This window comes from Schistocerca piceifrons, chromosome 3 (genome assembly GCF_021461385.2).
Source record: "Schistocerca piceifrons isolate TAMUIC-IGC-003096 chromosome 3, iqSchPice1.1, whole genome shotgun sequence".
Taxonomy (NCBI): domain Eukaryota; kingdom Metazoa; phylum Arthropoda; class Insecta; order Orthoptera; family Acrididae; genus Schistocerca; species Schistocerca piceifrons.
The window spans coordinates 881,880,684-881,896,129 of NC_060140.1; the positions used below are offsets into that span (position 1 = coordinate 881,880,684).

General features: G+C 42.3%; 1 protein-coding gene across 1 annotated transcript in view; it reads right to left on the bottom strand.

Moving 5' to 3' along the window:
• Positions 1-903: 903 nt before the first annotated feature.
• LOC124789147 (cytochrome P450 4C1-like) overlaps positions 904-15,446 on the bottom strand; it is a 130,207-nt gene continuing 115,664 nt past the window's right edge. Inside the window, exons 5-6 of the mRNA XM_047256441.1 lie at positions 14,709-14,909; positions 904-1,401 (exon numbers count right to left, since the gene is read on the bottom strand). Of these exons, the coding sequence (XP_047112397.1) occupies positions 904-1,401; positions 14,709-14,909 (699 nt within the window). The remainder of the gene's footprint in view (positions 1,402-14,708; positions 14,910-15,446) is intronic.

The following is a 15,446-nucleotide window of genomic DNA, read 5'->3' on the forward strand; positions in this document are numbered from 1 at the left end:
AGTGCTGTTCACAACATTATTCCTCGACTACAGCTATTGTTGAGGAATGATGGTGGACATATTGAGCATTTCCTGTAAAGAACATCATCTTTGCTTTGTCTTCCTTTGTTATTCTAATTATTGCTGTTCTGATCAGATGAACCGCCATCTGTCGGACATTTTTTGATCTTTTGTATTTTAGTGGTTCTAATAAAACCCCATGTTATTCCAAGCATGTGTGTCAATTTGTACCTCTCTATCTACATTATTCCGTGATTTATTCAGTTTTCAAATTTATACTGACTTTTTGATCACCCGGTATAGTGCTACAGAAGAACGTTGAAATTTAGGTGGACTGATAAGGAAAGGAATGAGGAGGTTCTCCACAGAACAGAATCGGAAAAGAAAGGAGCATATCAAAGACATTGATAAGAAGAAGGGGTAGGACGATGGAGCATGTGTTATGACATCAGGGACTAACCTCCATAGTAGTAGAGGAAGCTGTAGAGGGTAAGAGCCGCAGGGGAAGTCAAAGATTGCAATACATCCAGCAATAGCTGTGGACATTGGGTGGAAGTACTACTCTGAGATGGAGACATTAGTGCAGTAGAGGAATTTGTGGTGGGCCACATCAAAGCAGCCACGAGACTGATGACTCAAAAAAATTGCTCCATCTTCTGAAGAGCTTTGGAAAGGCACTTTTTAGTCGACAAAGAAGAAACATACCTGTTTCAAGATCTCTGTTAACATACTAGCTACGAGGGTTAGCATAGTGTGTCGTTATCGATGAACATTTCAAGTTATACACTCACACTGTTGACTATAGTTGGACATTGTCTCAGCTTTGTTGCTGACTGATTATGTGTACTATAACTTGCTGTAATAGTGGATTCGATATTGAGAAGAATTCATAAATTAAAAGTGTTACGTCTTTCGCGATTCCTCATGACGATGTGAGAATTTTAGGCCACACGTGTCCTGCCACGAAGAAGCTACCGCTACGTTATCCCGCAGAACACAAGAGACTCGATAGCCGGTGAGTGGGTGTGCTGTGACGGACAAAGGAATCTGCTCCAGCTGCTGCCTGGTGGAGCTGGGTCGGATGCGGAACCTGCGCAGCACTGCAGCCAGCGCAACCCGCATCTCCAGGTCGGCGAAGCGCGCGCCCACGCACTTGCGAGGTCCTGTGCCAAACGGCAGGTAGCTGCCCGGCTGCCTGCTGGTGGCGCTGCCTCCGGGCAGGAAGCGGCCGGGGTCGAACAGGTCGGGCTCAGGGAACAGGTCTGGCCGGCGGTGCATCAGCAGGAACGACACAAGCACGCAGCAGCCGCGCGGTGCCACGTGCCGGCCTTCGCACAGCGGCGTGTCCTCAGTTACCAGGTGTGACATGTTGGGGATCGTCGGGAACAGCCGCAGCGACTCCTGCAACAGTCAGACCTATCAAGCTCTAGGCTGTTCAGAATGAAGGGGACATTTAGCACCCGTAGCCCTTTTTCGCCCCAAAAACGTAGAAGTACCGTATGTCGAAAATTGTCGTGGTTTTGCAGAGGGAACAAGAAAGAGTACGAGATTTCCTAGCCAGAAATTCATTGAAAATAAACATTCAAATGAATGGATTTTGCCGAATGTGGGAAACACAGCATAGTGGATGCGTGGGCTCTGAAACAAAAACATCGACACAGAAATGAGGCCTGGTAGATACCCCTGAACATACACGAGTCATCGGATGCCTCCCAATATCCTGTTGAACCTCCGTTTCCTCTGTGTAGTGTAATGACTCAACGGGCCAAGGACACAGGTCGTTGGAAGTCCCCTGCAGAAATGCTGAGCCATGCTGGCTCTATATCCATCTACAATTGCGGACGTGTTGCTGGTATAGGATTTTCTGCACGAACTGACCTGTCGGTTGAATCCTATAAATGTTCGACAAGATTCACGTTGAGCGATCTGGGTGCTCAAATCATTCTTTGGAACTGTCCAGAATGTTCTTCAAACTAATCACAAACGGTTGTGGTCCAGTGACATGCTCCATTGTCATCCACAAAAACTTCATTGTTGTTTGGACACAGAAGGCCTCCAAGTAAGAGAACATAACTATTTCCGCGTAACGATCGGTTCACTTGCACCACATTCCATGTGGAAACGTCTCACACCATTGTGGAGTCACTTCCAGCTTGCACGCTGCATTGCTGACAACTTGGTTCCATGGCTTCATGGGGTACGCCCCGCACTCGAACCCTACCGTCAGCTCTTACCAACTGAAATCGGGACTCATCTGATCTGGCCAGGTTTTTCCAGTCGTCTAGGGTAAACTGATATTGTCACAACCCCAGGACAGGCACTACAGGTGATATTGTGCTGCTAGCAAAGGTACTAGCATCGGTCGTCTGATGGCATAGCCCATTAACACCAAATTTCACCACACTGCCAAAACGGATACATTCGTCGTATGTCTCAATTATTGCACATAGTGTTGCTTGTCTATCAGCACTGACAACTCTATGCAAGCGCCGTCACAGCATTGTCTGTCGTGAGAGGTAATGCCTAAATGTGGTGTTCTCGCCACGCTCTTTACACTGTGGATCCCGGAATATTGAATTCGCTAACTATTCCCCAAATGGAATGTCTCATACTTCTACCTCCAGCTATCATTCCACGTTAAAAATCTGTTAATTCCCGTCCTGCGGCCAGAATCACGTCGGAAACCTTTACACATGAATCATCTGAGTACGAATGAGAGCTATGCAACGTACTGTCCTTTAATACTTTGTGAATGCGATACTACCTTCGTCTGTGTATGTGTGTATCACTATCCCATGCCCTTTGTCACCTCACTGTACTATGTTTCAATGTGATCAATGCTCAGTTTAGAGAGGCAGCTCATATTCCATATTCCGCAATCAGGAAATGTAGCATGTGGTTGACACTCCAAGAAATAATATATCTAAAGCTAATCTAAATTAATATTAAAATACAAGAAATATGGGGTAGAAATTGAAGTGTGAAGTACACTGGCTATATCATTAGGGGTTACAGATCAGCAAGTATTAAGGACCGCTGCAGATGGAGAAACATCGTTAGGAGCTATGACCGGATCAAGATCACGACGTGACCTCTCGTCCAGATTGTGTAACAGCCAGGTTCTTTCCAGAGGATGCTGATACAACAGCTCCCGATTTAGCAATTATATTCAACGGCACGCTCACAGAAAGATCCACACCTAAAGACTGGAAAATTGCTCAAGTCACACCAATACCGAAAAAGAGAAATAGGAGTATCCCGCGGAATTACAGGCCCATATCACTAACGTTTAACTGTATTAGGGATTTAGAACATATACTGTGTTCGAATGTTATGAATTACCTCGAAGAAAACGATTTATCGACGCATAGTCTCCGCGATATCCTTTATTCCAGCAGTGCTAGTACTGCAAGGTTCGCAGCAGAACTTCTGTGAAGCTTGGAAGGGACGAGACGAGGTACTGGTGGAAGTAAAATTGTGAGGACGGGTCGCGAGTCGTGCTTGGGTAGCTTAGTTGGTAGAGCACATGCCCGCGAAAGGCAAAGGTCCCGAGTTCGAGTCTCGGTCTGGCACACAGTTTTAATCTTCCAGGAAATTTCACTGTAGGGGGTGTCTTCCAACAGTATAACGATCGCCACATACCGCTGTTGTAACCCAACATACTCTATAGAGTGTCAAAATATGTCAATAGGCTTCTCGGTGTATACTGCTGATGGAATCTTCTCGGGCTTCCATCCGGGTAGTTGCGTCGAAAATCCGCGACGTTTCGATGAGTGTCATTTTCATCATCTTCTGGCGAAGATGATGAGAATGACTCTCATCGAAACGTCGCGGATTTTCGACGCAGCTATCCGGATGGAAGCCTGAGGCGTGTCAAAATGTTGTCTCCTCCAGCTCGATCACGAGATACGTCTCCAGTCGAGCACACACACTACTGGCCATTAAAATTGCTACACCAAGAAGAAATGCAGATGATAAACGGGTATTCATTGGACAAATATATTATACTAGAACTGACATGTGATTACGTTTTCACGCAATTTGGGTGCATAGATCCTGAGAAATCAGTGCCCAGGACAACTACCCCTGGCCATAATAACGGCCTTGATACGCCTGAGCATTGAGTCAAGCAGAGCTTGGATAGCGTGTACAGGTACAGCTGCCCTTGCAGCTTCAACACGATACCACAGTTCATGAAGAGTAGTGACTGGCGTATTGGTGCTCTGCCACCATTGACCAGACGTTTTCAGTTGGTGAGAGATCTGGAGAATGTGCTGGCCAGGGCAGTAGTCGAACATTTTCTGTATCCAGAAAGGCCCGTACACGACCTGCAACATGCGGTCGTGCATTATCCTGTTTTGCAGGGATCGAACGAACGGTAGAGCCACGGGTCGTAACACATCTGAAATGTAACGTCCACTGTTCAAAGTGCCGTCAATGCGAACAAGAGGTGACCAAGACGTGTCACCAATGGCACACCATACCATCAAGCCGGGTGATATGCCAATATGTCGATGACGAATACACGCTTCCAATGTGCGTTCACCGCGATGTCGCCAAACACGGATGCGACCATCATGATGCTGTAAACAGAACCGGGATTCATCCGAAAAACTGACGTTTTGCCATTCGTGCACCCACGTTCGTCGTTGAGTACACCATCACAGGCGCTCCAGTCTGTGATGCAGCGTCAAGGGTGACCGCAGCCGTACTTTCCGAGCTGATAGTCCATGCTGCTGCAAACGTCATCGAACTGTTCGTGCAGATGGTTGTTGTCTTGCAAACTTCCCCATCTGTTGAATCAGGGATCGAGACGTGGCTGCACGATCCGTTAAAGCCATGCGTATAAGATGGCTGTCATTTCGACTGCTAGTGATAAGAGCCCTTGGGATCCAGCACGGCGTTCCGTATTGCACTTCTGAACCCACCGATTCCATATTCTGCCAACAGTCACTGGATCTCGACCAACGTGAGCAGCAATGTCGCGATACGATAAACCGCAATCGCGATAGGCTACAATCCGACCTTTACCAAAGTCGGAAACGTGATGGTACGCATTTCTCCTCCTTATAAGAGGCATCACAACATTTCACCAGGCAACGCCGGTCAACTGCTGTTTGTGTATGAGAAATCGGTTGGAAACTTTCCTCATGTGAGCACGTTGTAGGTGTCGCCACTGGCGCCAACCTTGTGTGAATGCTCTGAAAAGCTAATAATTTGCATATCACAGCATCTTCTTCCTGTCGGTTAAATTTCGGGTGTGTAGCACGTCATCTTCGTGGTGTAGCAATTTTAATGGCCAGTAGTGTAGTAGACATCATCAAACAACAACTTCAGTGTCATCCATAACCAGTATTGACCGACCAAGTGCAACAAGCCTGAAACTCCATACCGTAAACTGACATCCGGCACCTGTGCGACATAATTCATGCACGTTTCCACGCTTGCATTCAACATTCTGGCGTTGCACTGATTATTAATGCACCAAAATTTCACATCGGCTTATCTGGCGCCTACCTTAACCTGTGCTCTTGCAATGGTAATCTCTTAAATATGTTACCCAGACCAATATATTCTCGAAAGTCATTACGCTGTATTAATTATTTTTTCCCATTAACGTATGTGCAGCTCTATTGTCACCTAATGCCCTTGTTATCTAGCACAGAGTGAAATAAAATATCTAAGGTGTTCATGAGCAGGTGGATCTATGTGCATTTCGACTGTCGACTAATGCCCTTATTATCTAGTGCAAAGTGATATGAAATATCTAAAGGGTAGTGTTACAGGCCGTCTGCTGTTCCTTATCTACATAAACGATTTAGGAGACAATCTGAGCGGCCGTCTTACGTTGTTTGCAGATGATGCTATCGTTTATCGTCTAGTAAAATCAGAACATCAAAACAAATTGCAAAGCGATTTTGAAAAGATATCTGTAGGGTGCGAAAATTGGCAATTGACTCTAAATAATGAAAAGTGTGGGGTCATCCACAAGAGTGCTAAAACGAATACTTTAAACATCGGGTACAAGAAAAATCATTCAAATGTAAAGGCCGTAAATTCAACTAAATATTTAGGAATTACAATTAAGAACAACTTAAAATGGAAGGAACACATAGGAAATGTTTTGAGGAAGACAAACGAATGACTGCGTTTTACTAGCAGAATACTTAGAAGATGCAACAGATCTGCTAAAGAGACTGTCTACAATGCGCTTGCCCGTTATCTTTTGGAATATTGGTGTGCGGTGTGTGGTACTTACCAGATAGGATTAATGGAGTACATTCAGAAAGTACAAGAACGTTTTGCATTATCGAGAAATAGGGGAGATGGTGTAACTGACATGACACAGGATTTGGGATGGACATAATTGAAACGAAGGCATTTTTAGTTGCGGCAGAATCTTCTCACGAAATTTCAATCGTCTACTTTCACCTCCGAACGCGAAAATATTTTGTAGACACCGACCTACATAGGGAGAAACGATCGTCAGAATAAAATATGGGGAATCAGAGTTCGCACGGAAAAATTTTGGTGTTCGTTTTTTCCACTCGCTGTTCGAGATTGGAATAACAGAGAATTATTGTGAAGGTGGTTCGCTGAAAACCCTCTTGCAGCCTCTTAAGTGTGATTTGCAGAGTATACATGTAGAAGTAGATGAAAAGGGTTCATCAGCAGCTAGCTACACACATGTCTGAACTTTAAATGAAATACCGAACAGTTTTGATCTGCATGTGGATTCAAACCCAGTACCTACTGCCAATGGTAACGAAGCAAATCCTTCGTGGCTGACCGAGAGTCTCAATCGGTACCGATCACCTTTGCTGACTAAGCATAAAGAGACGTAGGGAATCTCACTAACAGGTCTCAAATTGAAACTAAATGACGAAATCCTTGTACTGGACTTGAACTCTCATTCAACTACTACAGTCCTTATTCATTAACTACGAAAGATATTAAATATAGCTTCATTCACAAGCGACAAGGTGTGCACTTGTTTAAAACTTGAAATGATGTGACGGAAACTTTTGTGTTGGACTGGAAATCGAGCCCAGCACCTAATCGGATTGTTACTAAAGGACAGTCAGATGTTAGATATGGAACTTTTTCACCAGAGTCCCAGTAGGTTGAGACGTGAGCAAGTATTCTTGCTTGTTCAAACAAAATCTACTTATTTAACAGGTTGTGGTCTGCCACCTCTGATTTATCCATATTACTGTATTTAAGCTATTGGCACTCTGTGATGAGGGAAGCAGTTGAAGGTAGTCTTTGTGAAAATGACATCAATAGAGACTCCGGCTATGCACTTGGCAATGCATGGAAGCGTGTTTTTGATGAATATGAAGCAGAGAGGAAGACTTCTCGCAGTTTATCGCCTGGCGTGAGAGATGGCGCTGTAGGCAACGCTGGAAACCGAGCGGAAACAAAATCTATGGACGTGGAGGACCATTCCGCTGTAGACAGCCTGATGTAATACAGCTAATGAGATGCTTTGCTGTGGGTACAAAAGAAGAAGCGTCACCAGTTCACGGCAGTCACTTTTAGCCCCTGACGACGATGATGGAGCTAATCATCGAAAATTTGGAATTTTATTCGAATTTGACGCAGGGAGCAAACAGAGAACGTTTTACGCAAGGACTCCATAGTGAGCAACATCGTAGGCAGAAAGTTATTCTTGGCTGAAAATTTACCTCATTCTATCCTTGCACGCATCGAAAGTGATATGGATATGGAAGATTTTCTGGCCGTCACGTGAACAAGGCCTTCCCTTCTAGAAGTTCTCCTAGTACTAGCTGACGGAATTTCATCCACAGTATGAGGAACCCCTTCTTGAAGCTCCAGCGCTTGTACGTTGTGTAGACTCTGTAACGACACCAGTATACGTCACACAGGGTAGGAATTCTTCAATTTCATTGCGTAGAAGTTATTTCGCTATTCTCTGTCATAACTTAGGAAAAATACGAGCAATAGCAGAGCAGTTGTAAAAACCTGTACAATGCAAGCAGTGAGATGATAGAGCCCTGAGGACGTGTATGCCATCCAACGGCAGCAGGGTAAAGTATGGCAGCTCGCCGCTGTAAGGTGCTGCCACCAGGCTGCGAAGTACGCAACCAATAATCTGTAACTGTCTCCAAAATGTATAGCTGTAAATAATGGTTTTTCCTATTAATCTCTATATATTGTTAAGTAAATGTTAGTTTCAAAAGTATTATGAACCTTTTTAATTAAAGCTGCAACGAGTAAAGGCTTAAGTTTCAATCTAAAGGGACTTATCCGTGGAAGAGTAAGGGGAGGAATGTTGCGACAGAAAGTTCCAGAACAGTTCTCTTTGTGAGTCGGAAGGGTTGTGAAGTAGCATGTGTGATGCCCACGTACTGAATTGTGTGGTGATTAAAAGGAGCACAATCATTGTCAAATGGCTGAGATGGACCAGAAATTATTGCTAGACATAATTCTACAGTGTGAAGCAGCTGTTTGTCAACCAAGCAGAAGTGGGAATGTTATTACGAGGGCCAGTGGGAAGACGTTGTTTGCTGTGAAGGAGGCAGACATTACGTTGCAGCATTACACACTGTACTGGCCAAATATTACAATGGGAATTACGACTTGGAAGCCACTGTGTAAAAGCTGCTGAATGGAGGAAGAGTTGCCAAATTTATTAAAAACTGCCATAAATTCAAGAACATTGACATCAATAAATTCTGTTTAGAGCAGCATCTAGAAGCATGTGCAACAGAAGTGAGTTCCATAACAGATCCTATATAATAGTAACTATCAACCGAGCACCTGCAAGAAATTATAATCTATTCATAAATCATCTAGAAGCTCTTATGGGTTATTTAACAGGAAGAAACAAAGAAATTTTGATTGCTGGTGACTCTAATACAGATTTTCAATGCAATCTTCCAGTAAAAATTTACTGCAGTTAGTAATGTTGTCTTTCAATCTAACTCATACTGTAAACTTTCCAACTAGGAACACTAAATCCTCAAGGACAGCCACTGATAACATTTTTATAGACAAATCAAAGGAACAAAATCATATCATAAAACCTGTAATAAATGGACTATCAGATCATGACATGCAACTCCTTGTTTTAGATGTAAATTCTAAGCAGATTATCAAGACTGCTAAATCTGAGTACAGGAGAGCAGTCAATCAACCAAAAATTGAGTGTTTTAGAAAACTGCTCAAAGTTATGAAGTGGAAAGGTGTTTATAGTGCTCCTGACATGAATGAAAAATATAACACATTCATGAACAATGTCAGTACCATGTTTGAAAACTATTTTCCCCTAAAAGTTACTCAAATTAAACAGAAGTCTATTATAAAACCATGGATTACTCAAGGAATAAAGATTTCCTGTAAGACAAGAAGGAAAATGTATCTGTCGACCAAGAATAGCTACAATGCTGATGATTTAGCTAAATACAAGGAATACTGTAAAATATTACAAAAAGTAATTCAGACGTCTAGGCAAACGCACTATGAAAAGAAGACAGCAATGTCAGGGAACAAAATGAAAACAATATGGGATATAGTGAAAGAGGAGACTGGTAGAACCAGAAAGGAACAGGAGCAAATAGTTGGCTCTGAGCACTATGCGACTTAACTTCTGAGGCCATCAGTCGCCTAGAACTTAGAACTAATTAAACCTAACTAACCTAAGGGCATCGCACACATTCATGCCCGATGCAGGATTCGAACCTGCGACCGTAGCGGTCGCTTCAATCCAGACTGTAGCTCCTAGAATCGCACGGCCACTCTGGCCGGCAGGAGCAAATAGCATTAAGGGTAGATGACACATTAGTAACCGATGGGCATAGTGTGGCAAATCTATTTAACATGTACTTTATATCCATTACTTATAGAATGGGATTGTCAGGATCAGTAAATAATGCCCTTGAATATCTGAAACTAGCCTTTACAAATAGCTTCATGTACATAAATATGTCACTCACTTCATCAAAAGAAATAACTTTCATAATAAAATCTTTAAAGACAAAGCATTCTAGTGGTTGTGATGAAATATCAACCAAGTTAATTAAGGCATGTTCTTGTGAGTTTACTACAATTCTAAGTAACTTGTGTAACCAATCAATTACAACTGGGACATTTCCTGACTGGCTAAAATATGCAAATGTTAAGCCTCTATTCAAGAAAGGGGATAAAGAGATACCATGAAACTACAGACCGATTTCACTTTTCCCAGCATTCTCAAAAATTTTAGAAAAAGTAATGTACAGGCAGCTTCTCAACCATCTGACCACAAATAACATATTACCGAGAACACAGTTTGGATTTCTGAAGGGTTCTGATATTGAGAAGGCTATTTACACCTACAGTGAAAATGTACTTAATTCATTAAATAACACACTACAAGCAGCAGGTATTTTCTGTGATTTGTCAAAGGCATTTGATTGTGTGAACCACAACATCCTTTTAAATAAATTAGAATTCTATGGTGTCATGGGCAGCGCTGCAAAATGGTTCAAGTCATGCCTTGCTAACAGGAAACAAAGGGTGTCAGTGCAAGGGACTCGTGAATTAAGTCATCAGTTATCATCAGAATGGGAAGAAATTACATGTGGTGTCCCACAAAGATCCATTTTAGGGCCATTGCTTTTTCTTGTGTACATTAATGATCTCTCATCAGTTACACTGCCAGAAGCAGAGTTCGTTTTGTTTGCAGATGACACAAGTATTGCAACAAATAGTTTGTCGAGTGTAGTTCTAGAAAGATCTGCTAATGATATTTTCATGGATATTAATAAATGGTTTAAAGCCAACTCACTGACATTAAACTTCAAAAACACTCACTATATGCAATTCAGAACCTATAAGAGGTCTCCATCCAGCATATGCATAAAGTATCAAGAAGAGCAGATAGAAGAGGTTGACAGTCTTAAATGCCTGGGATTACAACTTGATAATAAATTCAGTTGGGAGGAGCACACCACAGAACTGCAGGAACACCTTAACAAATCTGTATTTGCAATTCGAGTGTTAGTAGACATAGGCGACATAAAAATGAAAAAGCTTGCATACTTTGCCTACTTTCATTCCATAATATCATATAGTATAATATTTTGGGGTAACTCTTCAAGTCAAACAAAAGTTTTCAGAGTCCAAAAGTGTGTAATATGTATTATTTGTCGAGTAAATTCACGGACGTCCTGTAGAAACGTCTTCAAAGAACTGGGTATACTAACTACTGCCTCTCAGTATATTTACTCCTTAATGAAATTTGTCCTAAATAATATATCTGTTTTTCCAACAAACAGCTCAGTTCATACATACAATACCAGGAACAAAAATGATCTGCACAAGGACTTAAAAGCACTTACTTTAGTTCAAAAAGGGGTTCACTTCCCAGGAACACTCATCTTCAATAATTTGCCAGCAAACATAAAAAATTTAGTTACAAATAAAGATCAGTTTAAAAGAAGCCTGAAAGACTTACTAGTGGCCAACTCCTTCTACTCCATCGACGAATTTTTTAAATAGAAACAAATGATGTATTGTATATACTCATACTATTAGTACTGTTATTTCAGCTTTAAAAAAAGTGACATGTTCCACATCCACGATGATCTCCTCAGCACGGATCTATGGAACAAAAAACTAATCTAATCTAATCTCATCAATCGGTAGCAAAATCTCGTCAGAGGCTGCAATACGCGGCTCAACTCAACAAAGCGACTGAAGTAATTATTTCTGTGGTAAAGTTCAGTAAATTCTATTTTTCCTAGTGGCGGACATATTATAAAAATCATGATTCGCCGACCTCTTGTGCAAGTTAAGTAATAAAAATTAAGTGTTTAAAAAAAACGACTTTATTACAGTGTTGTTATTTCAGTACACACTTAGTGTGTCCTTTCCACATACCGTGACATTTAACCAGAAACATTTTCATATTATAAGCTGGTAATACATAGGTCTATATAAAGTGCTTCAAATTATTAGTGCAATATTAAGCAAAGCATCAGATTGTGTACAAAGTACCAGCTATTTTATTACATTGGGAAGCATAATAAAAGCAGTTGCAGAAGAAGACAACAAAAGGTATTGTGTACATTTTCATTACTACAAAAAGGATTATTACCACGATGTTCAGAACATACGATTTTACTGATTCATGGCATGTGACAAACTAAATTTATGTATCAACAAAAGTCCAGGAAAGTGTTTTTGCTAAGTTGCACTGAAGTATTATCCGTTCAAAAATTCTTCATGTTGAAAATGATCAGGAACAACAATGTAATAACACATTTTTAGTCAGTGGTCAATTCTGTGTAAAGATAATACTAAAGAAAGATGTTTATTAGTTACAAGAAGTACACATAACACCACCACAATAGCTATGCATCTTCAATTCTCAGCAGGATCTTTTCACTCAACAACTCTGTATTGCTTTACATAGAAGTATCTCGATTTTCAAACGATTTATTCCGTACTGATGGAAGTGTCAGTGGCTGCGGTAACGACAGTAATAAATGTGTAGGATCCATATTGTCAATATGCAGCATATGTCGGTGTTTCAAAGTGGTTATGACTTATATTGTGTGCTCTCCTCCTCCACAATTGTTTGTCAATTTACTACACTACTGGCCATTAAAATTGCTACACCACGAAGATGACGTGCTACAGACGCGAAATTTAACCGACAGGAATAAGATGCTGTGATATGCAAATTATTAGCTTTTCAGGGCATTCACACAAGGTTGGCGCCGGTGGCGAAACCTACTACGTGCTGAAATGAGGAAAGTTTCTAACTGATTTCTCATACGCAAACAGCCGTTGACCGGCGTTGCCTGGTGAAACGTTGTTGGAATACCTCGTGTAAGGAGGAGAAATGCGTACCATCACGTTTCCGACTTTGATAAAGGTCGGATTGTAGCCTATAGCGATTGCAGTTTGTCGTATCGCGATATTGCTGCTCGCGTTGGACGAGATCCAATCACTGTTAGCAGAATATGGAATCGGTGGATTCAAGAGGGTAATACGGAACGCCGTGCTGGATCCCAACGGCCTCGTATCACTAGCAGTCGCGATGACAGGCATCTTATCCGCATGGCTGTAACGGATCGTGCAGCCACGTCTCGATCCCTGAGTCAATAGATGGGGTCGTCTGCGAGACAACAACCATTTGCACGAACAGTTCGATGACGTTTGCAGCAGCATGGCCTATCAGTTCGGAGACCATGGCTGTGGTTACCCTCGACACTGCATCACAGACAGGAGTGCCTGTGATGGTGTACTCAACGACGAACCTGGGTGCACGAATGTCAAAAAGCCATTATTACGGATGAATCCAGGTTCTGTTTACAGCATCATGAGGGTCGCATCCATGTTTGGCGACATCGCGTTGAAAGCACATTGTAAGCATGTATTCGTTATCGCCATACTGGCGTATCATCCGACGTGATGGTATGGAGTGCCATTGGTTACACGTCTCGGTCACCTCATGTTCGCATTGACGGCACTTTGAATGTTGGACGTTACTTTTCAGATGTATTACGACCCGTGGCTCTACCGTTCATTCTATCCCTGCGAAACCCTACATTTCAGCAGGATAATGCACTACCGCATGTTGTATGTCCTGTACGGGCCCTTCTAGGCACAGAAAATGTTCGACTCCTGCCCTGGCCAGCACATCCTCCAGATCTCTCACCAATTGAAAACGTCTGGTCAATAGTGGCCGAGCAACTGGCTCCTCACAATACGCCAGTCACTAGTCTTGATGAACTGTAGCATTGCGTTGAAGCTGCATGGGCAGATGTACCTGTACACACCATCCAAGTTCTGTTTGACTCAATGCCCAGGCGTATCAAGGCAGTTATTACGGCCAGAGGTGGTTGTTCTGGGTACTGATTTCTCAGGATCCATGCACCCAAATTACATTACCAAGGTTCTAGCAACGGGTAACTGCTTCTCAGCACAAAGTTAGCATGTTGCGTCCTCATTTGCATCTGCTGATCTGTACATGTAGTGCATGCCCATCATTTCAGACACTGAATACAGCGTTGTGAAATGTCATGATGGAACTTATTCTTAAGAGAACAAACTACGATGAGACAAAACAAAACAAATACCATGACAACTGTAAACAAGAAAGTGAGAAAAACAACGCATTTGAGGTAAATTGTACACCAGGAGTCAACGAAGGGAATTCCTTTCACACCTCCCTAAGGAAAAGGATTTTTCGACCAATAATCATATGAATTTTTTGTATTGTTTTGAATTCAAGAATCAATCCCTAAAGTTTCGGATACGTATTTTATACACCCTGTACAGCATTTAGCTTCAAATGATAATTGTACACGAGTATCTAAAGACTGCTGCTAGTCTGGTGGAAGAACAGTTTGGATTTCGTGAATAATTTCAGAACAAACGAGACTATATCGGCCTTACAAGTCGTCGTACTAGATATGCCGAAGAAAAACACATTCCCATATTTATGGTACATCATTTGTTCATTTTGAAACACATTCTAAACAAAAAGGAGAGCAGAAGGTTATCAATAACTTGGACATAAAACGGCAGTCATAGCAGGTGAAGGACGTGGCAGTGGATCAGTAACAGAGAATGGAGTAAGACACGACTTTCGACCAGATGGCTGGACTTGGTGCATCTAATGAAAAGAAAATAAAGGGTTTGTACAACATCTATAACTGTAAGTTACGCTGATAAGTCATTCTAGTGCATACCTTAACAATGGCATCTATGACCGTGAGCTGGGAGAGGTCAGACACAGTGGCTGGCCTGAGGTAGTCGCCTCCAGACCCGAACACGTCGTCCAGCTGCCTCTGCGCCGCGTCCTGCCACTCTGGGTGCAGCCCGAGCAGCGCCAGCGTGAAACCCATGGAGGCTGCGGTCGTCTCCACAGCGCTCAGGGCGAGAGTGCGTATCTGAAGCAACAAGCCGCAACACAGCTGGTGCAAATTCTAAAATATTAGAATGTCTAGAGAATGTGCAACACAGGATTGGCTACTGTGAATGACACGAAAACACTTTCATTAAGAGAGGACTCCGTAAAGAGGTTGTGGGGATCAGTTCTGGAATGACAAAACACTTAACACATTTTCTGGCCGCCTTTCAAGATAAAGGTTAAGATGTGGCTAGTAGAAGATACTCTTTCAAACATCTACATATACAACTATGCTCTGCAAACCACCGTGAGGTGCATAGCTGAGCGTGTGTTCCATTGTACCAGTTTTAAGGTTTCTTCTGTACCATCCACGTATGGAGTACAGGAAGAATGATTGTTTCGATGCCTCTGTGCATGCATTAATTAATCTTATCTTCGTGATCCCCATGTGAGTGATACGTACGTGGTTGTATTATAGTCCTAGAGTAACCATTTAAAACCGGTTCTTGAAAGTTTGTTAATAGACTTTCTCGGGATAATTCACGTATATCTTCAAGAATCTTCCTGTTCAGTTCAT